At 36.8% G+C, this 13,191-nt stretch overlaps 1 protein-coding gene across 1 annotated transcript in view; it reads left to right on the plus strand.

The window, feature by feature from the left end:
- Positions 1-10,408, plus strand: part of LOC149154322 (LOB domain-containing protein 1-like) — a 47,244-nt gene extending 36,836 nt beyond the window's left edge. Inside the window, exon 2 of the mRNA XM_089444114.1 lies at positions 10,073-10,408. Coding sequence (XP_089300240.1) covers positions 10,073-10,408 — 336 coding nt within the window. The remainder of the gene's footprint in view (positions 1-10,072) is intronic.
- Positions 10,409-13,191: the final 2,783 nt, after the last annotated feature.

Raw genomic sequence — 13,191 nt, forward strand, 5'->3', positions numbered from 1 at the left:
TTGGTATCTCCTTATTGCAGGTTCATGGATGTATTCAGAAGGAGAAGATCATTGTGTCTATAAATCCTAGCTGCAAGCATAATTTTATCAATGTTATTTTGGCAAAAAAATTGCAAGTTCCAACAAAACACATCGAAAACACACAGGTAGATGATGAAGATGTTCAAGTTTATAAAGATTTGAAGCTTTCTATGGATAAGTATGTGTTGCATTGTGATTTTTATATTTCAGATATGGATAACATGGATGTTGTCTTGGGATATCCTTGGATGGAATCTGTGGGTACTGTTAATATTAATGTGCAGTAGAAATTCATGAAACTCTGTTATAGAAAGAAGAAAATAACATTGCAGGATATTTCTATTAAGACCCAAGCAAAGACTATGGAAGTAGAAGCACAAAGATATAATGACACTGACACATCAGTTGATGAGCATTTAATGGTTGACAACCAAACACAAACATCAAACCAGGTACCAAAAAAACATGGAGAATCTAAGGAGGCTGAAACAGAAAATTGTACAGGTACTAATACATCAGATGAGAACTCAGCGGTTGAAGTAATATTGGAAGATAAGAAACAATAGCAAGCACCACAACATGTACCAGATACCAATCAGGCTCCATAAGGTGGTGAATTAAAGAAAGATACACCGTTGGTTAATGCTTTAGCATATCACCACCCACATCACCCTGCAATAAAACAACCAACAAGATGGCAACAAATTAGCCACAGGGACAAGAGCCCCTACATGACAGATAGAGAGGGGTGACGATCCACCTACTACACATCAACATAGAAGAGCTGCCAGGGTCAACTTCCATCTTAAGCGAGCGAGGAACCAGCTAGATCGAGGGTTCACCTTTCTCTTGGATTGCTAGATGCACATGCGTGGTACCAGTGGACTACTCTTTTGAGTAGATCTTATTATTTGTGTCCTTCTTATGTTTAGGGGCTGAAACATGTTAAGGGGGCTGGAATGTAGTATACCTGGGGGGATAATATGGGGTATAGTGGGAGGTACCCAAGGGAATAATGTAATAATGGGATGGGCCATAGTAATAAATAAGGTGATTAACCCATATCATTTAAGGGACCACAAGTAGTTAGTAATAATCTAATAAGCCCATGGTATTAGATAGATGGTATTGAGGAACCATGGTAATGACCCATGGTATTATATGTATGAGGCCTATATAGAGGCTAGAGACTCCCCATTACGAGATGTCAAGGATTATTGTATGAACATGCATATGGCTTGCGGAGTGTTCTCCTTCCTTAAGGAGTGAATGTATGGTGCTGCCCTACCTTAAGGGTTTGATTAATAAAGAAGCTTTGATACCATTTGTTATAGATCTGACCTGAAAATGTATGAAAATACAAATATAGACAGAAATAATAAGATAGAAATAGATAGAAATGCTCCACTTTATTAATCAAACCCTTAAGGTAGGGAAACACCATACATTCACTCCTTAAGGAAGGAGAACACTTCACAAGCCATATGCCTGTTCATACACCTCCCTAGGTATACTACAGAGGTGAGGAGTAGCCAACTTCAGAGTTATGCGTAGGTGAGAGAGAGAGAGAGTGACTGCCTTGACTAGATGATTGATGAGTGGGGCGAGAGGACATTCATCCATAAACAACTGGTGGACCTCCTTCTAGCACCAAAAAAGTTGATGGTGATGGACCTGCCAAAATTTAGGGGATCTACCTGATATGAAGTCCCAACTAAACCTCACACCATTTGGGGTAGGACTCCCATCCGATACGATGACCTATTTTCCATTATCTTAAAGATATTCCTTAGATCTTGGTTGTCAGCATATGAGAGTGGTTTACATAGTCTTCGAACAACAAGGTTTGCGTGCCTAGTGAGTGCTTAGTGTCGCTTGTGTCAAGGTTCTTTCAGTGGAGAGGGAGAGGGTGAGAGTGAGTCTTAGGTTGAAAGGGAATAATCCCAAATTTGTTAGAGAAACATAACACAACAGGACATGAAAATCTTCCCGTGGAGTAGTCCACATAGATGCGACAGTCGCAAACATAAGGTGAACAAATAGCACATAAAACACCCAGCGGAATAGTCCACACGAGTGCGACGATCGTTATAATAAGTTTACGAGAATAAATCTGTCGAGTGTCCGAGTGAATAGTCCTCAAGGGTGAGACAACATTAACAATGGATACAACACATTTCCAACAACATATGTACTAAAACAACCAAATATTTCAATTGTCTTAATACAGGTTAAAGCAACATGCACTACAAGCCTCCAAAGAATAGTCTTACAAATGAATACAATACATGTCTGAAAATGTGTTGTCCTCTTTACATTCTTTTGAATCAAGCAAAAGTTCCAAGACACATCTGTACACCATTACATGACTAACCTTGATAGTAGGGTGTTGGAGCCACTGCTCACTCCTAAAATAAAATACTATATAATCTCAAGGATATGTGGGAGGAGGTAAGGTGAAAATTCTTTTGCATGTAAAAATGAGGGGTATATATAGCCAAGGGTGACCTTGACCCTTGTGACTCGTCCAATTCCCTCATGAATATTTGACTTACATGACTCTTCAACTAACATGATTGTTCAATTTTGTATGTAGGTTTCTTGGACTTCCACGTTACATTATATTAATTACAACAGCATGGCCCACACTAGTGATGTGGCCGAGATGACTCATGACATGAATCGACATGACAGTGTTGGTATGCCAATGTTAATGGTGCTTTTCATGTCAAGCTACAGTGTTGTTGAGTGATGAGTGTGCTCTTAGTGTATCATATCTTCACCTTTACATGGAAAGGTGTGTGGAGTCTTCAATGGTCTTGGTGTTCGCTTGATGTTGCACGTGCATGTATACCCTTTTTTGGTATTTTGACATTCTTCATGTGTTCATCCATTTGCGAATGAGTCTCCTAACATGCACTCCTTGTTCATCTCGTTTGTCATCCCACCATGTCTCATCCATGTACCTGTATCTGCAACCACTCATGATAAGACAACATCAAATATAGAAATCTCCTAGTCTACCGTGATGCATCATCTTTCTTTTGTTGGGTGCAGGTGACTAGGAGAGAGGAAAAGGTTATGAAATTGCGCAAAGCACATTTTAGGCCGAGATGAGGGGCTTCGGGGCACTATCATGGAAAATTGTGCAGAGATCACTAGAGGTTGGAATGAGAAGTCTCGAACAACAGTGACATTCTGTGGGATATGGCTTGGCTGGGAGGCAGAACTATGAAATTTATTCAAGGAGGCAGTGCAAGCAATAGGGAGGACACTGGCAGTGAGAACTACGTAGATTCTTAATGGAGGCTGGGAGTGGGCTACTGGAGCTTGCTGGCCAAAACTGCACATAACTGGGAGGTAGGCATGAAAGACATGTCTACACAGTTTCGGGGCTGACCGAGGTTTTTGGAAGCTGGTGGAAAGTCCAAGAAAATTCTGTAATTTTCAGGAGGAGCAGCGGGACGGCCAGTAAGGGGACTGACTGATAGAACTACGCAATTTTCAGAGACTGTACAGTGACAAGAAACTGGTGCATGTACCTCATGTCTATATAATTTATTCAGTTAGCCAAGGCGGGCATGCTGATAGCTTCTACGCAGTTTTTTGGAGTGGATCCTGGGGTAACTATCGGGTCAAACTCTTCAGTTAAGCAGCGGAAGGCTTGATGGACTGGCTTGCAGAAAATGCAAATTGAGATGGATTCTTGGGAAACTTATGTGTTGTTTTGGGTGACATTTAGCTAGGTTGACTCTAGGATTATGCAGTGTAGACTACTTGGGAGGCAGCCTCAAGCTCTACACAATTCTGGGAAGCAGTAATTGGTCACTGAGGGTTGAGACTATTCAATGTAGCTCAACGAAGGTATGGTTAATGGAGGGTGCTCCCATCGATGGGTCTTCGGAAAAATGACTAAGTGTGTGAGTAAGTCGCCTTGTGTACACATGACCTTGCGAAAACACACTCAACACAACTTGGAGACAAGAAACCTCGAACCAGCAAGACAACATATGCTTAGTGTGACTGATGGAAGGGTGCGAGCGACAAGTGAAACACCTGAGATAGATCATTGAATGATCGTGATGCCACTTGCACGACATTGCATACAAATTCATGTCTGATTGTGACAGATGCTTACATATCGAATACATCTTGTACACACGGAGACAAACCTTCAACATAGCCACAACATGACTGCAAGCATGACATTGTGACCAACATGCTAAAATATTTTCGGTGAACGGTTATGCAAAGAGGGTGTCAAGACTCAACATGAGCTCATGGGATGAGCTCGAGTGTTTTCAAACATCAAGGAAAATAACCAGGGAAGCCTTTGAAATTGGATGCAGGCCAAAATTTTGGAGGCTGTTGCAGCTGCTACAACAGGAGGATAACAACTATTTTGCACAACGACCCATATATTAAGCCAAGTGGGGAGGATAAGGTAATATTCTCTTTTCTTGATGCGGTCAAAATGGGACGAAATTTACCCATGGTACTTATCATGGTATTTGGCCATGGATCTGCCCATTGTATTTGCCTTCCTTTTTCTACGGAAAATAATAAAATAAGGTTTCTAGAGAATCCCTCAAGCCTATTAAATGGGATATGATCTAGGCATTTGAATCATCCTGAGTTTATCTTTTTTATTGTGTTTTTATTGAGAACATGGCATGATCAGTTTGAGTTTGAACCCACGAACGAAATCCCCGTGGTTGTGCTTTAGCGTTCAGTTGGTTGAGTCTTTATTGAGAAATCGTCTTGGCATACAATTTCCTATAATTATTTATTAAATAAAGTGGTTTCCATTTTTGGGTTAACATGTGTTCCATGTTTTGGAAAATTGATTTTCAGATGTTTAAATTTTAAATACATGCACTATAAAAAGATCTAATAATTGCTATTAATTGGAACATTTGATAATCAGTATCCCTTTAGAGGTCGTGAAGCATCACATGAGCCATTTTTGAGTAGGAACAAACTACATAAGTATAAAAGGATGGGTCTTTATTCCAAGCCAAGGAAGGACACTTACAATGAGAATAAGTAGTCACTTTCCATGCATGATTAATGACCTGATTTGAAATTACATGTGAAATAAATTTAAGGCGGGGTTGTCTCCAGATCAAGGGATCGATCTGCCAAAGTTCCAAAGGATTTTCCATAAACAAGAGGCCGACTATATATTGAGGAGGGAGTTGAATTAATTTGAGCATGCCATAATGATTCCAAGGTCGAATCTACGGTGTTTAGCAAATTCGAAAGGGAAAAAAATTATTCTCCACGAGGGCTGAAAATTTTGTCATTAATCCAAGTCATATTTTCGTTCAAAGACTAGTCAACTTCTATTCCTTCACCAGGGACCATGTCACACAATTAAGGAGGTCGAATTTTTGGTGTGACAACAATGGATTCAATGGTCAAGTTATCTGTGTATTGATAATAAAATAAGAGGCCACATGCTTGTATTGACCATGGTCGATTTATCCCAGATCTAAGAGAGCGAAATTATTTGTGTCTAGCAAGGGTGTCAAAGAGCCGAGTTATAAAAGGAGAGGGACACGTTATTTTGGGAGCATCAATAGACCCAAGGACGAATACTAGGATTGATGATCAAGTGTTGAATTATTGCATAAGACCCACATACTGTTAAATCAATCTCAGAAAATAAATGTATCATTGGGTTGTATTATTGTTGTTATTAGGAGACAATTCCTTTATGTCAACAAAGAATCTAAATAGGGAAACTTGGAGGAGTATAAGGCATTGAATCACTGCATAAATTTCCAGAAAAATTGTTCCATGTGTCGTGACTTCTGTATTGTAACTGATTGGCCCTTTTAAAGAATTGAGTATGTATCTCAAATATTCATCAATTTATATCTGAGATTCCTCCTTCTTGTATTAGCTTGTTGGAAATAATTGGAGCTTAATCATCAAATACTTTATTGATATATTTTCTCATGGTTTATTAGGAGGGTTGTTGCCAAAGGTTATAAAAAAAGAAGAGAGAGAATAAAAGTGGGGAAGAGAGGTGTATGACATTTTTTGGGGAGAAATTTTGTGTCGTTTATATTTTCCCCGCTAATTTGGTATGTAAGGCGATGAGACCTTCACTAGAAAGGGCCATAAAATTTTGGACAAAATTCTATAAGGGATAGAAGAAACATGGGGGCACTTTCATAGAAATACCGCTTTAGACCAGAATAACATGTCTTTCTCGAGAAGATTTTATGCCATTCTGTAGTAACAACACCCATGTGAAATGAAGCGATGATAGGAAAAAGGAGTTAAGCTCGTCACACTTGGATCCAAGATACAAAAAATGAATTCAGTCATAGACCGTCGTAAATTTGAAGAATTAGACACATGTATATCTAGGGTGGTCATCCGAAATGGAATAAACTTAGATGGGATCTCAAGTAATCCATGCTTGCATTGATACAACCCAAAGTATGGGAGAATCCATGTGAATAATTCAAGGTCACATTTTCCTGTTGTCTTAGTAGGATGATAGCTTTAACATCACCTCTACCGCATTACAATAATGGTATCATGAGGGAAATATTTCCGCTGATGGTAGAAGCCCTTCAAGGGTTGAAGATGATCATGCTTCCTACCTTTTAGAAGTGGTGCAGAATCTTAGAACTCATGGAAGAGTTCAACTTTGGCACATTCATGTTGAATCTGGGATGTGAGGACTGAATCTTTTAGGTTTTCTAGAACTTTTACACCAACATTACATCAACTCATCTAGACCTTGTCAAAAAAAGCATGAAAAAGATTATGTCATTGTTTTTAGAAGGAGATGTCGACATCTATAAGATATTAAGATCCAAATTGTTGATTATTTAGAGAAAGAAACAAGTTGGATCACTAGCTACTTATTATCAAGTTGAAAAGTTGGTCATGCAAAACATCAAAATTGCTCATAAGAGTGTTGACTAGGAAGGAGTTGAAGAGGATTGTTGGAGGAAGAAAGCAAAAATAAAATAAAACCTATAGTAAGAATGAAATAGGAAGCAAAGGGATATGCTTTATCTGGAAGGGATCTTGGGAACTTAACCATTCATGTCAAGGTGAAAGGAAGGAGGCAACAAGGACATAACAAAAGGAGATTTCTTCAGATCACGAGGATTGATATGAAGTATTTGAGAAGTCAAGTACATATGTTGAGCAACAACACAATGTTATTTAGAGAGACTTGTAGGATAAGTCGATCATAATCAGTCAACTTAACAAAGTACATAGGGAAAGGAAGGAGGTAATTCTTCCTAATGATGTGGTTTACTCTTGTACAATTTAGTCCATAGATATGCAAGAGGACGTCCATAAAGAGTATGGGTAATCAAGTGTAGATAACAGTGCAGCAGGGCATCCATGTTTGACAATGAGAGAGGGTGAGCAATAGATTGTCCCCACACATGGAGGAGGCTAGGAAGAAGACATTCAAGGAGACTCAAGTATGGAGTTAGTAGTAATAAACCGACATGATGAGCATGATCATGAGGGGTAGCATGACAAATATAGTATGCAGGATGAGCTATTTCTGGAGAGTCGGTCAAAGGTTCAATCTGGAACTATCATAGTTGAGCATCCGGTGCTGAGAGATATAGAGGCATTATGTAGGGCACCTGAATTGACATTAGAGGAATTTCAAAAAAATATCATGCATTTCAAGACAGATCTTATAATGTTGAAGTAGAGAGTTTGGAGAGTCAGAGACATTGTCTTACAGGAGAATAGAAAAATTGAGGAGCTCATATGGGTAAGTGTATATCAATGACCATGCAGTCTAGTGTTGAGGAACAACTGAAGTCCCTCACAAGACAACAAGGGGAGTACAACTGGGAGTTCTAGAGAGGCACTCTATAGGAGTACATAGATAAGGCTTCCATCACTACTAAACCACCTTTATACATTGGGGAGAGTAGGGAATATTTCTCCAAATGGATCATGATGGGTGACTGAGTGGAGCAGTAGGAGTTGAGCATCAGGTAACATCAACATAGTAGACTTATTCCATGTGTAGGAATTCTTGCATTAGATCATTTCCACGGGATGGATAGGTAAGAGATTACGAGTTGGAACTCTATCGATGAGATGATTACTAGGAGGATACACTTAGCCAAGGGCATATTGCAGCTTGGGCCCTTAGGCACGGGAAATGATGGAGGGCTAAAATGGTATCATAACCTACAAGTCCATGTTACTTACCATGGTTTTCTTCCATGGGATCTTCCCATAGTATTCGCCTACACTTTTCGAGGGAAAATAATAAAATAAGCTTTCTCGTGAGTCCCTAAAGCCTATTAAAGGGTATAGGAGCTAGGCATTTGAATCATCCTGAGTTTATCTATTTTATTGTATGTTGTTGAGAACTTAGTGTGGCTAGTTCTAGCTTGATCCCAAGACGAAAATCATGTGGTGGATCAATCTAGGATTCACAACTAGGCTTCAATGTCTTAGATTAGTCGTCGATGAGAAGCCATACATGCCATTGCCTGGGGCTTCAATTTGACTTGTATGGGGCATGTAACAATTTTACAGTTATTACTATAAATAAGTAGTTGTATTTTTCTTCTTAGATCTCTTTGTGTTATGTTTTTTGTATTGAAGCATTTTTATGGCACTATAATGTGCCAGATCTACGGAAAATTTAAGTGTCTGTGATCTTAATGTTTTTTGTATTGAAGCATTTTTAGGGCACTATAATGTGCTATATCTACTGAAAATTTAAGTGTTTGCGATCTTAAAGCCAAACTTAATCGATATAAAATAATACTATTTATATGGAACATTAAATTATTTTATTTATGATTGCAATTGAATTTTCTTTTGTTATTAACATGTGTATTCTATATGGATTTTTTTTTCCACTTTTGTTTAATACAAATAGTATTTTAATTTGTTTAAATCTATTTTATAATAAATTATAAAATGTGTCTAAATAAAAAAGTTAAATTGTAATTATATATATATGAGAGACCCTGAGAAGGGAAAAAAATTCACTCTTTATTTAATAATATTTATCTTTATCATTTCTCTCAAGTTTAAAGCCATTCTTCATCATTTATTTTTTTCATTTTTTCTAATAAAAACTTAAAATTATATAAATTACCTAATAAAATATAAGCCTTTAACTATTTATTATTTATTTATTTTATTTTTAAATTTATTTCATCTACTAACCATAGAAACCTTTTTATAAAATTTTATGTTAAATTATAATTTTGATGTAAGATTATAATTTACACTTCCTTTTTATATATATATATATAACAATTTTATAATTAAAATATAGAATTTGAAAACAATACAATAAAATAAAATAAAAACCAAACAAGGAAATTGGTTTTTTCCCTCTTTATTTAATAATATTTATCTTTATTATTTCTGTCAAGTTTAATGCCATTCATCATCATTTATTTTTATCGTTTTTTCTTATAACTTTTTTCTAATAAAAACTTAAAATTACATACATTACCTAATAAACTATAAACCTTTAATTATTTATCATTTATTTATTTTCGTTTTAAATTTATTTTATCTACTAACCATAGAAGCCTTCTTATATATATATTTTTTTTAATGTTAAATTATAATTTTGATGTAGGATTATAATTTATACTTCCGCATCTATCTATCTATATATATATTACAGTTTTATAATTAAAATATAGAATTCAAAACAAGATATCTATATTTATTGTTTCTCACATTCCATTTTCATATTTAAACTTATTTACGGCTATTTTACATTTTTCATAAATCTTACTGGCAATCTCTTTATTTACAAATCGATACTAAATTTTTCAACAATTATTTTGCATAGAATATTGCATAGACTAAATAATGATCGTGGTCCTGATGCAAGTTTCTGAATCCTGTTATGTAAACGAGAATGAAATTCAAGGACCACACATTCCACTTTCATGTTCACGGCATGAAGATGTGTTTTGAGTGTAATAATTAAACTCTACGTATGCTTTGACCTGTTTGTAGCTCTCAGATTTGTAAAAGCTATGTGTGATGCGTTGCGGTGTTACAGGGTCTTCCGTTGGAGAAGAGAGATGAAGCAGTAAGAAGCATGGTGTACGAAGCAAGGGAAAGAGTCCGAGATCCTGTCTTCGGCTGCGTAGGAGTAATCAATGATCTCCAGACTAAAGTGGCAGAGCTGCAGTCACAATTGGCTTGCGCACAAGAAGAGGTAGCCACCATTACTCAGCAACATGCCAATCTCTTAAACATCATCTCTGGATATCATGAAATCTCAGAATCCAACTTCTACATCCCGTCACTTCAAGAGACTGAAAACGCCTGCATGGACGGGCCTATCGTGGACGACGTATGTCCTTCGCAGTTGTGGGAGCCACTCTGGACATAAAATAAGAATGATTCGATCTGGCTTAATTTGACAATAATGTATCTTAATAAGAGAAAACTCTGGATGTCCTCCTTGCCGCTAAAGTGCATTCTCCTAACTGATGCAGAATATGATTATGGATCAATAGCTAAAGGTATTTTAATTTTTCTTTAGTTCAATGCCAACTAAAACTTTTGATCGTTGAAACTGTCACTGGATCTGAGTTTTTATCTCAGAAGTTATATAGCCAGAATTTCTTCGATCGTTTTCATGTTATAAAAATATCAGTTTTTAAGTATTTGTAGCTTTAATATTTAAGTGTAAATAGAGGATGGATTGAGTACATTTGCTTGCAATACAGTACATCGCATTGCTTGTGGCAAACATGATGTAGGCTGATGTGGGCAAGCGAAGTTTCCCAACCAAGCGAAGTTTGTGTATCAAAGTGCTTACTTCAGCATTGTTTCATTTCGTTATAATTAATTTTCTTTACCAGCTAAAGATTAATGTTTTCTTAAAATAAGTAGAATTTCTAACTAGAAAGGTTTTAAACTAATATTTAACATTTTAAGTTTGGAATTGATAAGACTACATTATGGTCATGTCCAATAATAACATTTGAATAGAGTGGGGAATTGAACCAATAACTTAACATCTAGGACTGTTTTAATAGTGCACGCGAACACCGTCTACCGAAGACCCCGTGGACCACAAGTCCTCCTATAATCACATCAAGTGAGCATTGGCAAATTTCTTCTCCCATTAGTTACTCACTTTTTGAGACGAAACCCCATCCCTGCTATTGTTAAAGTATTATGGCCAAGCGCCCTTGTGGCATGGTCCAACATAAAATTCACTCCCTTGGTCATGGAGTTTTATAGTCAAGGTGTCTTTATTACTTGCACCCATGAGGTAATGAAGGTGTCGCATAGGGCTACAATGTCACCACAATGGCCTTGTTCTTTCTTATTTCCACTTCCACTTTTAGATATTCTTCCATCTTATTTCTCCCTCCTATACCAACCTCTAATGCATGTATGCATGCTTTTTTCATTGAAGTAGTCTCTTTGCCATGAGATATTTGCATGCTTGCATGCTTCTTATAAGCCCAGTAAGGAAGCGTGTGTTCCTTTTGGCAGCCCCTATAACAACATTAGTTTAAAATTTCATTTAATAAAGTTAATAAAGACAAAATAAGACAAAGGTCATGAGGCATGTATTCCACCTCAGTTTAAAATTTCATGTAATAAAGTTAATAAAGACAAAATAAGACAAGGGTCATGAGACATGTATTCCAAACTAAATGTTAGGAAAAACATTGTTGTGGGTGTTTATTTCGATTTATTATAGCTAAGGGGAAATTGGAAAAGACAAAGAGGCATTGATTGACATTTTATTTATAAAATAATGGAAAATAGGAGAAAATGAAGGTGAAAGTTAACAAATTTGCATGAGAAAGAAATTCAAGGAAAGTAGAGGAAATTGAAGAAAATAGAGGCCTTAATAATAATCCTTTGCTTTCTTTTCCTCTTTCTAGTTGGGCTTTGGAGTTGGTTTCAGAGAGAGAAGAGCACCAAGAGGAGGAAGCAAGTAAGCAAGCAAAAGAAGGGAAAGGAAGCAAAGAAAAGCAAGGGGCAAGTAAAGAAACATTTGATCAAACAGTTTTAGCGGGAAGAATTGCAGGTAAAAGGTTTCATGTGTGATTTCCTAGATGGTTAGTGAATGCATGGTACATGCATGTATTTATTTTGTTCTCTTGTTGTCATTGGTATTGGTTTTTCCAAGTGTGATTGTGGTTTCAACCTTGCCTTGCCATTTCCAGATAGTCATGGTGTGATTGGGTTATTTTATTTGGTTAAGCTTCGGATTGCCGGATGGTTTTGGAACCGGATGAGGTAGTCTAAGGAAAATTCCCATTGGGCCTACGAATCCCTTGACTTGTTTTTACGGATTACGGTAAAGCCTAAGGGTGGAGACAAGAAAATTCGTAAAGGTATTGGTGAAGAAATTCTGAGGCATCCAAGCTTGTTTTGGGCCTAGTAATCCCTTGACCATATGGTGGAGCTGGTATAATCTTCGGGAAGCTCTGGTGTTTATGTATTTATTTTCTCATGTGATCTATTGATCGGTTTTGGCGGGAACATGAGATCATGATGGTGGAGGTGGTTTAATCTTCAAGAATCCATGCTTGTTTTTGTTTTGAGTCCCACATTCATGCTTGGAATATGGCATGGAGGTCATTCGTTGAATGAAAGAATTGGTTCAACCCAATGTATGGTCGGGTGGTACGTGGAAATCCCTAATTTGGTTGGATTTTGCATATGTTAATAACAACTCTTTTCCTATTGTATTTCATGAGTACTTGTGCTTGTTATTATGTGGATTTGACGGTTGTTCTATCATGGTTATTATTCTAGTTATATGTTGGTTATAAGTATGGTTCCATAAGAGGTTCTAGCCATGGCTCTTGACATGTTTGGATTAATAGATGAATGGTTATTGAATGCATGAGCTAATAAGTGTTATTGCAGCTATTCTATGAGGGTATCAGACTTCTTGATTATTTTCATATAACTATTTGACCCCTGTGTTCAAATATGCATTCATGACCTATAGATTACATCTTTTCAATATGTTTGATGAAATACCTGGCATATTCTAGGAATTCTAGGTCAAATTATGCATTTAAATTTCTATGTCTAGCAATCTTGTCACGTCATTACTGATTTTGAGAAGTTACAGGAAATTTTGGTTACTGGTCTAGAGGTTGACCTAGAATCTAGGCTTATATATCGGGGCCCCAT

This window comes from Pinus tabuliformis, chromosome 9 (genome assembly GCF_031772625.1).
Source record: "Pinus tabuliformis cultivar Carrire ecotype Pingquan chromosome 9, CPIR1, whole genome shotgun sequence".
In the NCBI taxonomy this organism is placed as follows: domain Eukaryota; kingdom Viridiplantae; phylum Streptophyta; class Pinopsida; order Pinales; family Pinaceae; genus Pinus; species Pinus tabuliformis.